We start from the raw sequence: 12,943 nt of genomic DNA on the forward strand, positions 1-12,943 counted from the left end.
ATTTCATATTTTGATAACTGCTATTACAAGAAAGAAGCAATAATATTAAGTCATATCTGGAAATTAACTGGAGTAATGTGGCTGAAAATTGTAACAACAGAGGCTTACACTGCATGTTATATTCCAGTGGCAGCTGCAGAGGCAAGAACTATATTCTCAAACACTCCCCCCCCACACACACACACAATTCCTTTCACTAACCCACCCACACCTGTTGGACAGGACATATGCATTGACAAGACTCAGGTGAAACCACCTGTAAAGGCCTGAGCCTGTAGTCTGCTCATGAAAAGCTCCCACTCAATTTAATAATTGTTCCTGAATAAAGATGAGTTTTGCATGAGCAATCTTAAGTGCATGCTTTTATCTAGACTGCCTATTTTTGTGCTGCTATCACTTCCCTGCCCTTATCTAGCAATGTGACTGACATGTATCAGTAATCTTTTTCTTTGCTTTTTTCTTTCAGCGTCGAGAAGTTGCAAAGACAGTTTTCTGTCTGGTAGTGATTTTTGCCCTTTGCTGGTTTCCTCTCCATTTGAGCCGAATTTTGAAGAAAATGGTATACAATGAAAGGGACCCTAACAGATGTGAACTGCTCAAGTACTGTATCTTCTTCTCTCAACCATTTAGAATGAAAAAATATAGGGTGATATGTTACCTAGAGTTTAATGTGATTGTTCATGCAGCTGTGAGAACTGGTAACTTGACCAGTCAGAGCCAGACATAGAAGATTGTAAGTGCTCACCTTCCATTTTCTGATCTTTCCATTATATCCTTCAGTTTTAGGGGATTCCATTCCAATGAGGTTTCATGATAGAACAGAATTTGGACCATTGCCATTATGTTCACCTTCCTCTCATTCTTCCAAACTGGAATGTCTGACTAGTTATTTCAGACAGGCCTTTGCTGACACATTACCTATGCTAGAAGATCAGTATAGACCAGTGGTTCCCAAACTTTAACAACCTGTGAACCTCTTTCAATAGAATGTCAAGTCTCACGAACCCCCTCCTAAAAGTGAATATTTCCAGGAATTTTCTCCTTTACCTGAGTATAAATTATAAAAGCAGTGATCTTGGAAATACAAAATTTGTTTTTATGACATGCTTATTACACACTATTTATGATTAATTATTATTTACCATTACAGTATTTTTATTAAACTATTAAAAGGGTAACACTCTTCCAAGATCTCACTTTTGTAGCTTATGTCAGTTTGAATAAGCCCGTTATAAGACAAGGCTCCTATGTTTCATCAAGGAGTATCAGATGTGAAAGAATGGGAAGGTATTTAAGAAGCCAACTCAAAGAGTTCCTCCTACACAAGCATTCAGGTCTTCAGCAGTCCAGGCAAAGAACGTACATTACAACAAAGCTTAAGCTTGTTCTTCATAATAATTTAAAAAACAATACTAGCTGCCTATTTAATTTTAAAAACAGCAAAAAAAAATCCACCTCCCTTTCCATTTCTTATAAGGAGTCTTGCAGTTTAAATCTCCTCAGTGTGATAGAGATGCTCGCTTTGATTTGCTTAGCTCTTGGAAGTCCAGGGGCTCTGGGCTGCTGGCCCCAGGCTGCCCACGGTCTCTAGGGTCAGCTCTGCCTGCCATTCGAGAATTTTTTCCTGAGAACCCCCTGTAACATTTCACGAACCCCAGTAGAGACAGTAGAGAATTGGCCTATACGTCAGAGAAAAGTATCCATGTGCTATGCTTGTGCAATGTGTAAAGAATTGTAATTATTTTACTTTCTCTTTTGTTGCCTAGTTTCTTGTTGCCTCTGGATTACATCAGCATTAATCTGGCAACCATGAACTCTTGTATAAACCCCATAGCTCTCTATTTTGTGAGCAAGAAGTTTAAAAACTGTTTCCAGGTAAGGCTTCTGGCATGAGACATTTTTATGTATCTGTCCCGCAGATATGCTCCATTAAAGTACTTAATATAGGTATTTATAAAGTTTAAGGAAGAGCATTTAAAGGTATGAAGCTATCTAATTTATTAGCCAGAAGGTCACATAGCACATACCAAACTGAGAGCTGAAACTATCCATGCAGTGTAGATACTAAATCAGTATAATAGAATTTTGACAAACTCCACAAAGTCAAACATTCAGTGATCTGTGCATGTACATGTTAGGTACTGTCTTCCCACCTAATGCACATACATGGAGTGGAATTCATTTGATCACATTTCTCCCAATTTTAGCATTTACTCAGAATGATGAATACATCTGGCAGAAATAGCAATCTCCCCGTGATCAGGAAATCACACTTCAGCTCAAATTTTCAACTTTGGAAGCCCAAAGTTAGGAAACTAAATCCAAACTCTGGAAGTTAAATAAGTGGAATGGCTTTCGCAGTTGCTGGACAGCTGTATAGTCCATTTTTCACATGAACTCAAAATGGACACCTGAAAACTTGGGGCTAAAGTAACCTCCTTTACTTATCACACAGTACCTCCAAATTGCTGTTGTTGGTGCTTCCTAAAGTACCCATTCACAACAAAAGTAGTAAAGTGAAAGAGAAGATGAGAGTGAAGAGAGAGTAGAAAGAAGTACAATAGGGGGGAGGGGACTGTGAAACCAGCTGATCCTTCAAAATATGTATAGTTTCCTTAGCTGTTAGGATTATATGCAAAGGAAAGAAAGCAAACCTGCCAATGTGTGACACAAGCCAATGAATCATGTGACAAATGGTTACCATGTGGAACACTTGTGTTTTGTTCAGCATTGCATGCACTAATTTAGAGGGTTTTTTAGGATATTTCCAGGGCCAGCTCTAGGCACCAGCGTTCCAAGCATGTGCTTGGGGTGGCGCTCTTCACAAGGTGACATTCCGGCCATTTTTAAAGGGGCGGCACTCTAGCTTTTTTTTTTTTTTTGCTCTTTTTTTTTTGCTCGAGGCAGCAAAATAATTGGAGCTGGCCCTGGATATTTCCAGACTTTATAAATGAAATAAAACCAGGTTTGCGAGCAGTTACAAATTGTGGTGGGCTGAGGGGGCAATCCCTGCCCAGGGTGCTTGGGGACTGGTGGGTTTGTGGAACGGATCTTTGCCTGGACCTCTCATTGGGTATTTGGAGAACTGGGGCTGGAAATAGAGTTCTGCCTACCCAGGCTGCCTCCAATATAATTAATTCAGTCCCTCTGCCTGCCCCAGTACAATTAGTTCAGGCCACCCTGCACCCCGTCATATAATTAATTTATGCCTTTCATCCCCTCACTATAACCTACCCCTACATCTCCCATATCAAACACAGTACATTCAGGCCACCCTCCCATGTGACCAGGGCCAACGCTTCCATTTAGTCGACCTAGGTGGTCGCCTAGGGCACCAGGCTTTGGGAGGGTGGCATTTTGCGGCCCTCAGCAGCCATTCGGTGGCGGGGGTCCTTCCGCGCTCCATGTCTTCAGCAGCAATTCAGCGGCGGGAGGTCCTTCCGTGCTCTGGGACCCACTGCTGAAGTGCCTCGAAGACCGGGAGTGCGGAAGGACCGTTCCGCCGCTGGATTGCCGCCGACCGAGAGCGCGGAAGGACCCCCGCCTAGAGCGCCAAAAACCCTGGCGCCGCTCCTGCATGTGACAATTAAGTTATCCCTCTACTTGAGTATCAGTACAGTTATTTTACATCCCAACCCACAGATACACAATACAGGTAACTTAAGTCTAGTTCTGCCTAGCTGCAAAGCTCTTTTGCTGCTGCTGTGTCCCGGAGAGGTCACTAGTCCTGCTATTGCTGCTGGAATCCCAGTCCTCATTCCCCTTCCCTGTCCGGAGCAGAGTCAGGAATCCCACCTGCCTAGGATTGGACTTTGTTTTCCATGAGAGGGGGGAGGAAGACCGAGGGAGCAGGTTGTGTTGCTGCACTTTTCAAAAGAGGTAAGGGAGCCTCCCAGCCTGTGCAGAATCCAGCAGCATAGGCTTGAGTCACCATCCTTACCACTCTCCTGGCTAAAAAAAAAAGTCTGCTCCTACTCTTACTCTCTCTGCTTTTTAGAAGTGTAACCCTTCTGCCCCTCTGAGTTGGCAGCAACAAGGGCCGGGTTCAGTATCCAGGGGTTCTGTTTCAGTAACACAATGCATAACCGGCTCGAGCCCCCACCCAGTGACCTGGGACACTCACATACCACACCCCCCTGGGCGCCTCTAGGAGGCAATACTTCCCCTCTCGCAAGCACGGAGTCTGAGTGTAGCAAAATCTTTTTAATAAAGGAAGGAATTAATGCGGCATCCCATTGGAGAAACACCACAAACAGGGTTATAACACAACCCATAAACAAAAACCCACCTCCAAGTACGTTTGGCACTGTCCTTTTTCCCTTTAGGGTTTTAAGTCCAATCACCCCAAAGTCCAACAACCCAAAAGTCTCTGGTCAATGCCACCCCAGAGTTCGAGAGTTTATCTGTAGAGGTCCCTCCCCCCAGCATGGATAAAAAGGGGCACCTTACGTGGTCCGGGGCCAACTGCCCTGCCTCTCCGTGGGTTCTGCTTCCGCCTTCTCCACGAACTGCTCCGCTTTACCAGCCGCTCCACGCTGCTCCTCCAGCCGTCCTCAGAAACTGCTCCGCTCCACCAGCTGCTCTGCTCCATGAGCTGCTCCAGTTCTCTCTGCAAACTGCTCAGCTCCGCTCGCTCTGTGGGCCGCTCCACCCGTCCCACAGCTACTCCGCTCTGTCAGCCGCTCTGCTGCCACCAGCTGTCCCGTGATCCGCTCCAGCCGTCCCCACAAACTGCTCCACTCCGCCAGCAGCTCTGGTCCACAGTATAGCTTTGGGCTCCCCACTAGTTAGCACAGTACTCAGTGCTCTCAGCTCAGTGATTTTAGCTTTAGTGATTTTCAGCTTTTAGTGAGTCCAGCTCATAGTAGGGGAGCCCCAGTGCTAGTGCACCATTAGCCCAAAGTGATTTCAGCTCAGTAACCTGTATTTAAATTCTTAAAGGAATAAAAAAAATCAACTCTGACATTCCACAGTGGAGAGAGGAGGGGGTGCAACTGGTGCTTCTGGCTCCACAAGGAGACTGCACCACCAGACACAAATACCTGTCCCCAACCTCTCTCAATTCACTGGGTTTTGGAACCCATGTCCCATGTCTAGCCAGTACCACCCAACTGAGGGTGAGCAATTTGTCACCAAGCAGTCCCACAGCTTGGGAGTCTGGGATAGGGTGGGCGTGCCTATGCAAATACACTCTCTGAAATTCTTTCCACCAGATGTCAGTGTAGAGCTTATCCTGACTCTGCTTACAGAAGAGTGGAAGGGATGAAGAAGCGAGAAAGAAAGGCTGAGGATGGGAATCTAAAGAGGATGAGGTTGAGAAGCTCTTGTTTTCCTCACCCTCTCCTGTCTGCTACTACTAGACCTTGTCTTGGAACACTGCCTTAGTTTGCAGGACAGGAAGGGATGATCTGCTGTAGAGTGGAATGTATCACACAATGTATTACACTTGAGGAGTGTGGTGGCATCTCAACTTGCACACCCTACTCAGGCAAAATTCCCATTCAGTGAAGTGAAAATTTTGCCGAAATAAGAAGTGTAAGGTCAGGCCTTAATTTTGTTGTGTCATAGAGATGGGCAATTACAGAATCACCTGCATTTTTAAGGCCAAACTCTGCCTATGTGCAGCTCCCGCTTCTTTACTTGGAATCCCATGCACACGTCTGAAGACAGAATATAGTTCTATAGAGAGTTTCTAGATTTATGTTATTTGGAATCTTTTTTTCTTTCCAGTCATGTCTCTGCTGTTGCTGCTACCGATCCAAAAGTCTAGTGACTTCAGTGCCAATGAATGGAACAAGCATTCAATGGAAAAACCATGAACTAAATAACCACAATACAGATCGAAGCAGCCATAAGGACAGCATAAACTGAGACTGAAGGACACTGAGACCACTTCAGAATCCAGGAGCAAAAAATGTTACATGAAAGCTGTTTAAGAGATAATACACTGAGTGTTCCACAAAATATAATCCATTCAGACGTTCTTTGCCCTTCTACCTAATTTCAGAGTTGATTTAATGGATTGACTATAAATTAAAAGATCTGCACATTCGGATCCTCTTGACAATGTTGCTTTTCTGAAAATTACATTCACCTTCTTAATGAAAAATGAAAGAGTCTCTCAGCACTGTGCAGGATGTTTGCAATCTTTGACCTAAGCAGGAAATGTCCAGTGTGTACCTGGTACCCAGCCATCTTTTTACTTGATGGCCAATTAGAATTAGTCACCATGGGATTTTCAGAAGATGTTGAATGTGGAATCTGTGAGGATATAGTTTATCTCTGTCTTTCTGCCACTTTTTAAAAGAAACATTTAACTGAGTGGTGAATATATTCTGTATAAAAGTCTGTTTAGCATGAATTTTAAAAGCTTTTATTTGGAAATGTGTCAGTCCACACCAGTATTTTATTTACTTAATTTTTCAAAATGAGACAACATTAGCTGGGAAGTTAGCATTTCACAATTCAAAGATAGGAATAGACCATCTAAAAATAGCACCAACATTAGGTACTTACAGCACAGACTGATACCAAAAGTAGGGTATTATAACGTGCTATTTATTCTAACTCTCTTTACAAAATAAACATATATTTTTCTGTATCAGCAAAAGAGCAATCATTTGTAAAAGAGAATCTTGAAGCACATTTATAATTAGCCAGTCATGTTTAGCTCTTAGGCCTGTTATTCTGCAGAGACTGTATCTTTCTTAGATTTAAGTTGAAGTGGAGTGCAGCAATATCAATGTAACACAGTAAAGTGTTACTAAAAGTGTCCAAAACTGTTCTCAGAAGATGATCACTGCTTACAAATTGTGGACCTGAAGTTACAGTCCATGTGAAGGCAAAACTCCTATTGGAGTCCATAGGAGTTGTGCATGCATATGGTGTGTGTGTGTGTGTGTGTGTGTGTGTGTGTGTGTGTGTGTGTGTGTGTGTGTGTGTGTGTGTGTGTGTGTGTGCGCGCGCGCGCGCGCGGAGAGAGAGAGATGCTTGTGAAGTTCAAACATTTAAAATGAGTGATGTTTTTATTGGGGTTATTAACCATATAAATGCAACTGACGATATAATGTAATAGATGCTATTGCTCACATACATGTAAACATGTGACATAACTTTCTCTTTGTTATTGTCAACTTTTTGGTTACATGGCATGAAAATCATTGTCTGGCTGTTACATTTGCTGATTAGATAGCATTTTACTAAATAGTGGAATGAAATATAGCACTATCATATACAATATACCTGCTGCAGAAATCTGCCATAAGATTTATAGTATCTGTTTTACCAGGTTGAAAAGTAATAGCAACAGCTACACAATGTAGTTCTTAACATCCAGTTGTGTTTCAAATGGAAGACATGAGCCTGCACATCATTTACAAAGTCAAAATATTAAGTGACTACAGTGACTTCCACTGCACAATTTCTCAAATGTTTACATGCACAGTGTATATGAAAAAACTGCTCCATAAATTACTTTATGTATTTTTGTGTGCTTTTGTCTTTATGGCATATATGCATGTATATATACACACACATATGAATGTGTGCTAATATATTAAAAACTTAAATATATAATCTGACAATGCTCTGTAATGGTGCTCAAGAGCATGCTGTTGAATGAGACCTGGCTGAATTTCTTTCAAAACAGCCTGTCACCCAAACTCTATCAATAATCGGACAAATAATGATAATTCTCTGAGAGTTTTGACATAGTGGAGTTTCTCTGTACTCTGACGTCACCAATGCCACAGTGACAGAATGCATTATGATGTGACACAGTTCAACATGAATTGATGTCTCTAGTAAACTCTGTTCTCTTGACCTATATTCCTCATTTAGGGGTGTCTATCCTGCAGTGAGAGATCTGGTTGCCCTTGTATAGACAGATCCATGCTAGCTCCAATTTAGCTAGTGTGGCCAACAATTGCAGTGAAGGTATGGCAGAGTGGGCTCTACAAGCTTGTGCATCTCCCACTGTTTTCATTTTTACTATAACTTTGTAACTGTATTATTTGATTCTCATAGCATTGTGGGATACAGTTTGTATGAGGACATGATACAAAATCAAACTCTATAGAATTATATACAAGCAAAGATTTCTGCTCAAATATTCTAAAATTTCCTCAAGGCACAACAAACATTTTCATTAGAAGACCCACTCAGGCTGCATACTAATATTGCCCTAATTCCTTCAAGGGAAGCTGCCATTCAAAACTTGGTTCAGCAATTGTCCCTAATTTACACTCCTCAGCCTGCCAATGACTCAACAAGGGCAATTATCTTCAAAATGTGAGTGGATGAAGCAGCCTAAAAAGGTTTATAAAAACAGAAACCATCACAACTACCACCCCAAACTGTATAGAAAAAAATATCATGGAATGTTTATAATGCTGATATAAAATAAACACAGTACAGTGTGGGCAAAGGGAAAGAAAAACAAATCTAAAATGTAGGTTACCTGCACTTTCTCTAAAGGAAGATGAAATAAAATGACCTCTGAGAGTCCATCTACAGTCAGCAAGACTCTATGCAGACGTGATTGCTGCCAAAATCAGTTGCTTCTTGATTTACACTTTCTGCAGTCTCATAGGTTACAGTAGCTACTGTTACTTTCAGATTGTTGTTCTGCCTAAAAATACTGTTTCTAAATTCCAAATTCCTCTGGGTCTTTACATACATTAAACTGTAGCTATGTATTTTTTCAGTTCAGTTCCATCTTTTACGTGCAACCAATGAAGTAAGGTAAAAATCATGATGCTCAGCTTTATGCCAGTGCTGACACTAAATCATTGAGCTGGAAAAGTACTGTACATAATGACATGTGAAAGGATACACCAAGCATTTCACATTGCTTCTAGAATTCCTACTCTCTCCGCTGCCTCACCATATGTCTTTTAGAACTGAAGTCAGATGTATCAACAGGAGGATAGAGTTGGCCTGGGAGCAAATTGCTTCAGTTTGAAAAGGCTGCATATTGGAGCACTGTTGGAAATGCTGATTTAGAAGTAAAGCAAATGGCATACCCAGTGTCAGAACAGTGCCACTTTAGGTTCATGGAAGTAACCTGAAAAGTTTGTTTCTGCACTTTATTCATTTCAGCAACATGTACTGCAAGCCATTGCATGGTATTTGATTATGTTGTGCTGCCTGTGCATCAACAGAATGTACAGTATATCACATCCCTCCTGCAATTGTTATCAAGAGTTGCAAATGTAACTCTCCTTGTCCCTTATATTCAAATGAAAGTATTGCATTACATGTATTCCTGCTAATACACAATTCAGCAAAACAGGTAAGAGTCTCTCCCTCTGTCTCAAATATTTTCTGCTCTTTAGTAATCTAGCAGTATTGTATAAATAGAATTGGCCTATGGTAATTCAATGCATCTTGACATAAAATCAGGAAACAAAGTTGAAACCATGAAAGGGAAAAGCAGAGGGTGAGTTACTACTAGGCTTAAGGCCCAAATGTGTGTTTCATTGGAGTCGACATAACACCCAAAAAGAAATTAATATTTAAAAGATTAAAAATGGCATATTTTAAAAATCCAAATGTTGTACTCCTGGAAGTGAATAGTTATGGAATCAGCCTGTTCCTCAATGACACATAATCCTTCAGCACTTACTAATATCCCACCTAACTTATATGGCTCATCCAACCTTAATATTGTTTCCTAAAATGTGGAAAAATATACACAAAGGTGAAAATAAATTTCTAGGAGATTATAAAATCTACTTGCTATTCAAGGTATCAATTTCTAGTACACCTCTACCCTGATATAACGCTGTCCTCAAGAGCCAAAAAATTTTACCAGGTTATAGGTGAAACAGTGTTATATTTAACTTGCTTCGATCCACCAGAGTGCGTAGCCCCGCCCCCTAGAGCACCGCCTTACCGCGTTATATCCAAATTCGTGTTATATCGGGTCATGTTATATCGGGGTAGAGGTGTATATTCAAATACTAATATCTACTATGTTAGAAGAAAGCTACCTATGTTAGCTGCTGCACATTATAGTTGAAAATTTGAAAGGTCTCTACTGGAGCTGTGTGAGTAACTGATTTTTCAGTTTGGTGGCCAAACCAGGAAAAAAATTGTTTTGGGTGAAACAAAACCTTTTGTTTAACTCCAAATGATACATTTCATTTTGTTCTCAGGTTTTTCACTTTTTTAAAAATAAAACTGCACTAAAATTCAAAACAAAAAGTTATTTCCAATCAACAAATAGAAACATTCAATTTTTGTTTCAACATTTTCAAACTTTTCAATTTTCTGGAATTTTTGAGGGTTTTTTTCCCTGCATTTTTTGGCATAATGTGGGGATGGGGAGTTGCACGAAAAATGTTGCCCAGCTCTAGTCTGCATACACTTATGTAAACCTATACCACTACACAATCAACACACTTCATAACTCCAAAGCAGCTCAGTTATCCAATTCTATTAATAAAGCATTATTCTACTCAGTGAACACATGACATTCAGGAACCCTTACATCCTATCCCTTTTGAAATCTTATACAATCATATTTATTAATTCTTTAATACAGATTTCAAAAGGAACAAGAGTCACTGGTTATGGCTCACATGCACAAGACTCTCCTGCCTTGTCAATACTCATTTCCAGGCCACTGACACCTCATATCTCATTTCCCAGCTCCACCACTCCATCTTCTTATTTCAGGGCCTCTCTGACTCTTTTCTCACCACTCTGCTCCCAAGCCCATCATATCTAGTGATTTCAGGTCACATAGGCTACCCACCTACCCCAGGTCACCCCAGGGTGCTGAAGGAATTAGCTGAAGAAATCTTGGCACCACTGGCAATAATATTTGCTAATGTCTGGATGACAGAAGAGGTTCTGGAAGACTGGAGAAGGGCTAACATAGAACCTATCTTTAAAAGGGGGGGAAGGAGGAGCCAGGGAACTATAGATCAATCAGCCTGACCTCGATACCTGGGAAGCTACTAAAGCAATATAATATCAGAGGGGTAGTCGTGTTAGTCTGGATCTGTAAAAGCAGCAAAGAATCCTGTGACATCTTATAGACTAACAGACGTTTTGGAACATGAGCTTTCACCCACGAAAGCTCATGCTCCAAAACATCTGTTAGTCTATAAGGTGCCACAGGATTCTTTGCTGCTTTTATAGAGCAATATATAAAACATTCAATTTGCGAATACCTGGAGGATGAAGGTGTGATCACTACCAGCCAGCATTTGATTTACTAGAACAAATCATGCCAAACCAGCTTGATTCCCTTCTTTCATGAGGTAACCGGCTTGGAGGATGGGGGAATGTGGTGGACATATATAGCTGGTCTTTAGCAAGGCTTTTGACACAGTCCCACATGATATTCTAAGTAAACTGGAGAAATGTGGGCTCAACAGAATTACCATTAAGTGGATACATAATTAGTTTAACAACCGCAAACAAAGAGTAGCTATGAATGGAATGATGTCAGATAGCAAGGATGTCTCAAGTGGGTATCCACATGGATCTGTTCTGAGTCAGGTGTTGTTTAACATCTTTACTAACTACCTCGATATAGGAATGGAGAGCAGACTGATCACATCTGCAGCTAACACAAAGTTGGAGAGCGGAAGAGTGCTGCCAAAACTTTGGAGGATCGAGCTAAAATTCAGAGGGATCTTGATACATTGGAGAACTGGGCTATAGGCAATAAAATGAAATTCAGCAAAGACCAATGTAAGGTGCTACACTTAGGGAAGAAAAACCAAATGCATAAACGCAGAATGCAGGATAACTATCTTGGAGCAGCACTGCTGAGAGGGATCTGGGAGTTGTGGTGGATGACAATTTCAGCATGAGTCAACAATGTCATTCTATTGCAAAAAAAGCAAATGCAATTTTAGGTTGCATTAACAGAGGCATAGCATGTAAGTCTCAGGAAGTGACAGTATCACTCTATTAAGAACTGATTAGGCCTCAGCTGGAGTACTGTGATCAGTTTTGGTCACGAATGTATAGCAAGGATGTAGCTAAACTGGAAAGGATCCAGAGGTGAGTGACAATGATGATCAAAGGGATGGAACACAAGCCATATGAGCAAAGGCTGAAGGAGCTGAGTATGTATAGTCTGTAAAAATAGGAGATTAAAGGGGGTGTGGCAAAGTACCTGCCTCTCCTCTGCTAGCTGAGTCCTTCTTAGCCTTGGAGACACAGGCTTGGGCAAAGCAAAAGCCCTTCACAGTCACGCAGGGTCTGGCTGATCCCTTCTCAGTCGGCCCTTGCTCTGTTTTCCTCTCCTTCTGGGGAGAGTGCAATCTGCCTTGCAAGAAAAGTTTCAGAGTTCAGCTGCCCCTACTCACTGGCAGCTATGCTATGCTATGCTATGCTATGCTATGCTATGCTATGCTACGCTTCGCTTCGCTTCGCTTCTCCCCACCCCCGCTTGCTTCCCTGCCAGGACGGGTTTAAAAAGGTCTCCAGCCATTGGGGCCAGCTGAAACTAATTAGCTCCCTGGTAACCCCTGTTCCAGCTGAACCTTATTCCTCCATGGTTAAGCCTTCTGGGACTAATTACTACCCCTCTCCTGGTAGCTAAGTGTCCTGAGTTTGCCACAGGGGACATGATAGTGAGCATCAAATACTTGAAAGGCTGTCATAAAAAGATGGAGAAAAGTTATTCTCTCTTGCCACAGAGACCAACACAAGAAGGAATAATGGGTTCAAACTACAACAAAGCAGATTTAGATTAAATCTCAGGAAAAACTTCCTAACTGTAAGAACAGATACCATGTCAACCCTCAAAAAAAATATTTCTGATATGCACCCCATAAGACATACACACACTCTCTTTTCTGAGTCCCCTAATAAAATCAGCAAACTTCACTCTGCTCTGCTCCCTACAGTCACCAGTTCACAGGCTCCCCATTCCATCCTCCACCAGGTCACAAATTCCCCTGCTCCACCTTTCACCACT

The 12,943-nt window shown here is 41.6% G+C and overlaps 1 protein-coding gene across 2 annotated transcripts in view; it reads left to right on the plus strand.

The window, feature by feature from the left end:
- EDNRA (endothelin receptor type A) overlaps window positions 1-9,291 on the plus strand; it is a 47,111-nt gene extending 37,820 nt beyond the window's left edge. For both annotated transcript variants that reach the window (XM_050946556.1, XM_050946557.1), the window contains exons 6-9: window positions 467-600; window positions 1,767-1,875; window positions 5,731-6,916; window positions 6,979-9,291. In XM_050946556.1, the coding sequence (XP_050802513.1) occupies window positions 467-600; window positions 1,767-1,875; window positions 5,731-5,871 (384 nt within the window). In that variant the 3' untranslated portion in view covers window positions 5,872-6,916; window positions 6,979-9,291. The remainder of the gene's footprint in view (window positions 1-466; window positions 601-1,766; window positions 1,876-5,730; window positions 6,917-6,978) is intronic.
- Window positions 9,292-12,943: the final 3,652 nt, after the last annotated feature.

This window comes from Gopherus flavomarginatus, chromosome 3, assembly GCF_025201925.1.
Source record: "Gopherus flavomarginatus isolate rGopFla2 chromosome 3, rGopFla2.mat.asm, whole genome shotgun sequence".
NCBI classification, from domain to species: domain Eukaryota; kingdom Metazoa; phylum Chordata; order Testudines; family Testudinidae; genus Gopherus; species Gopherus flavomarginatus.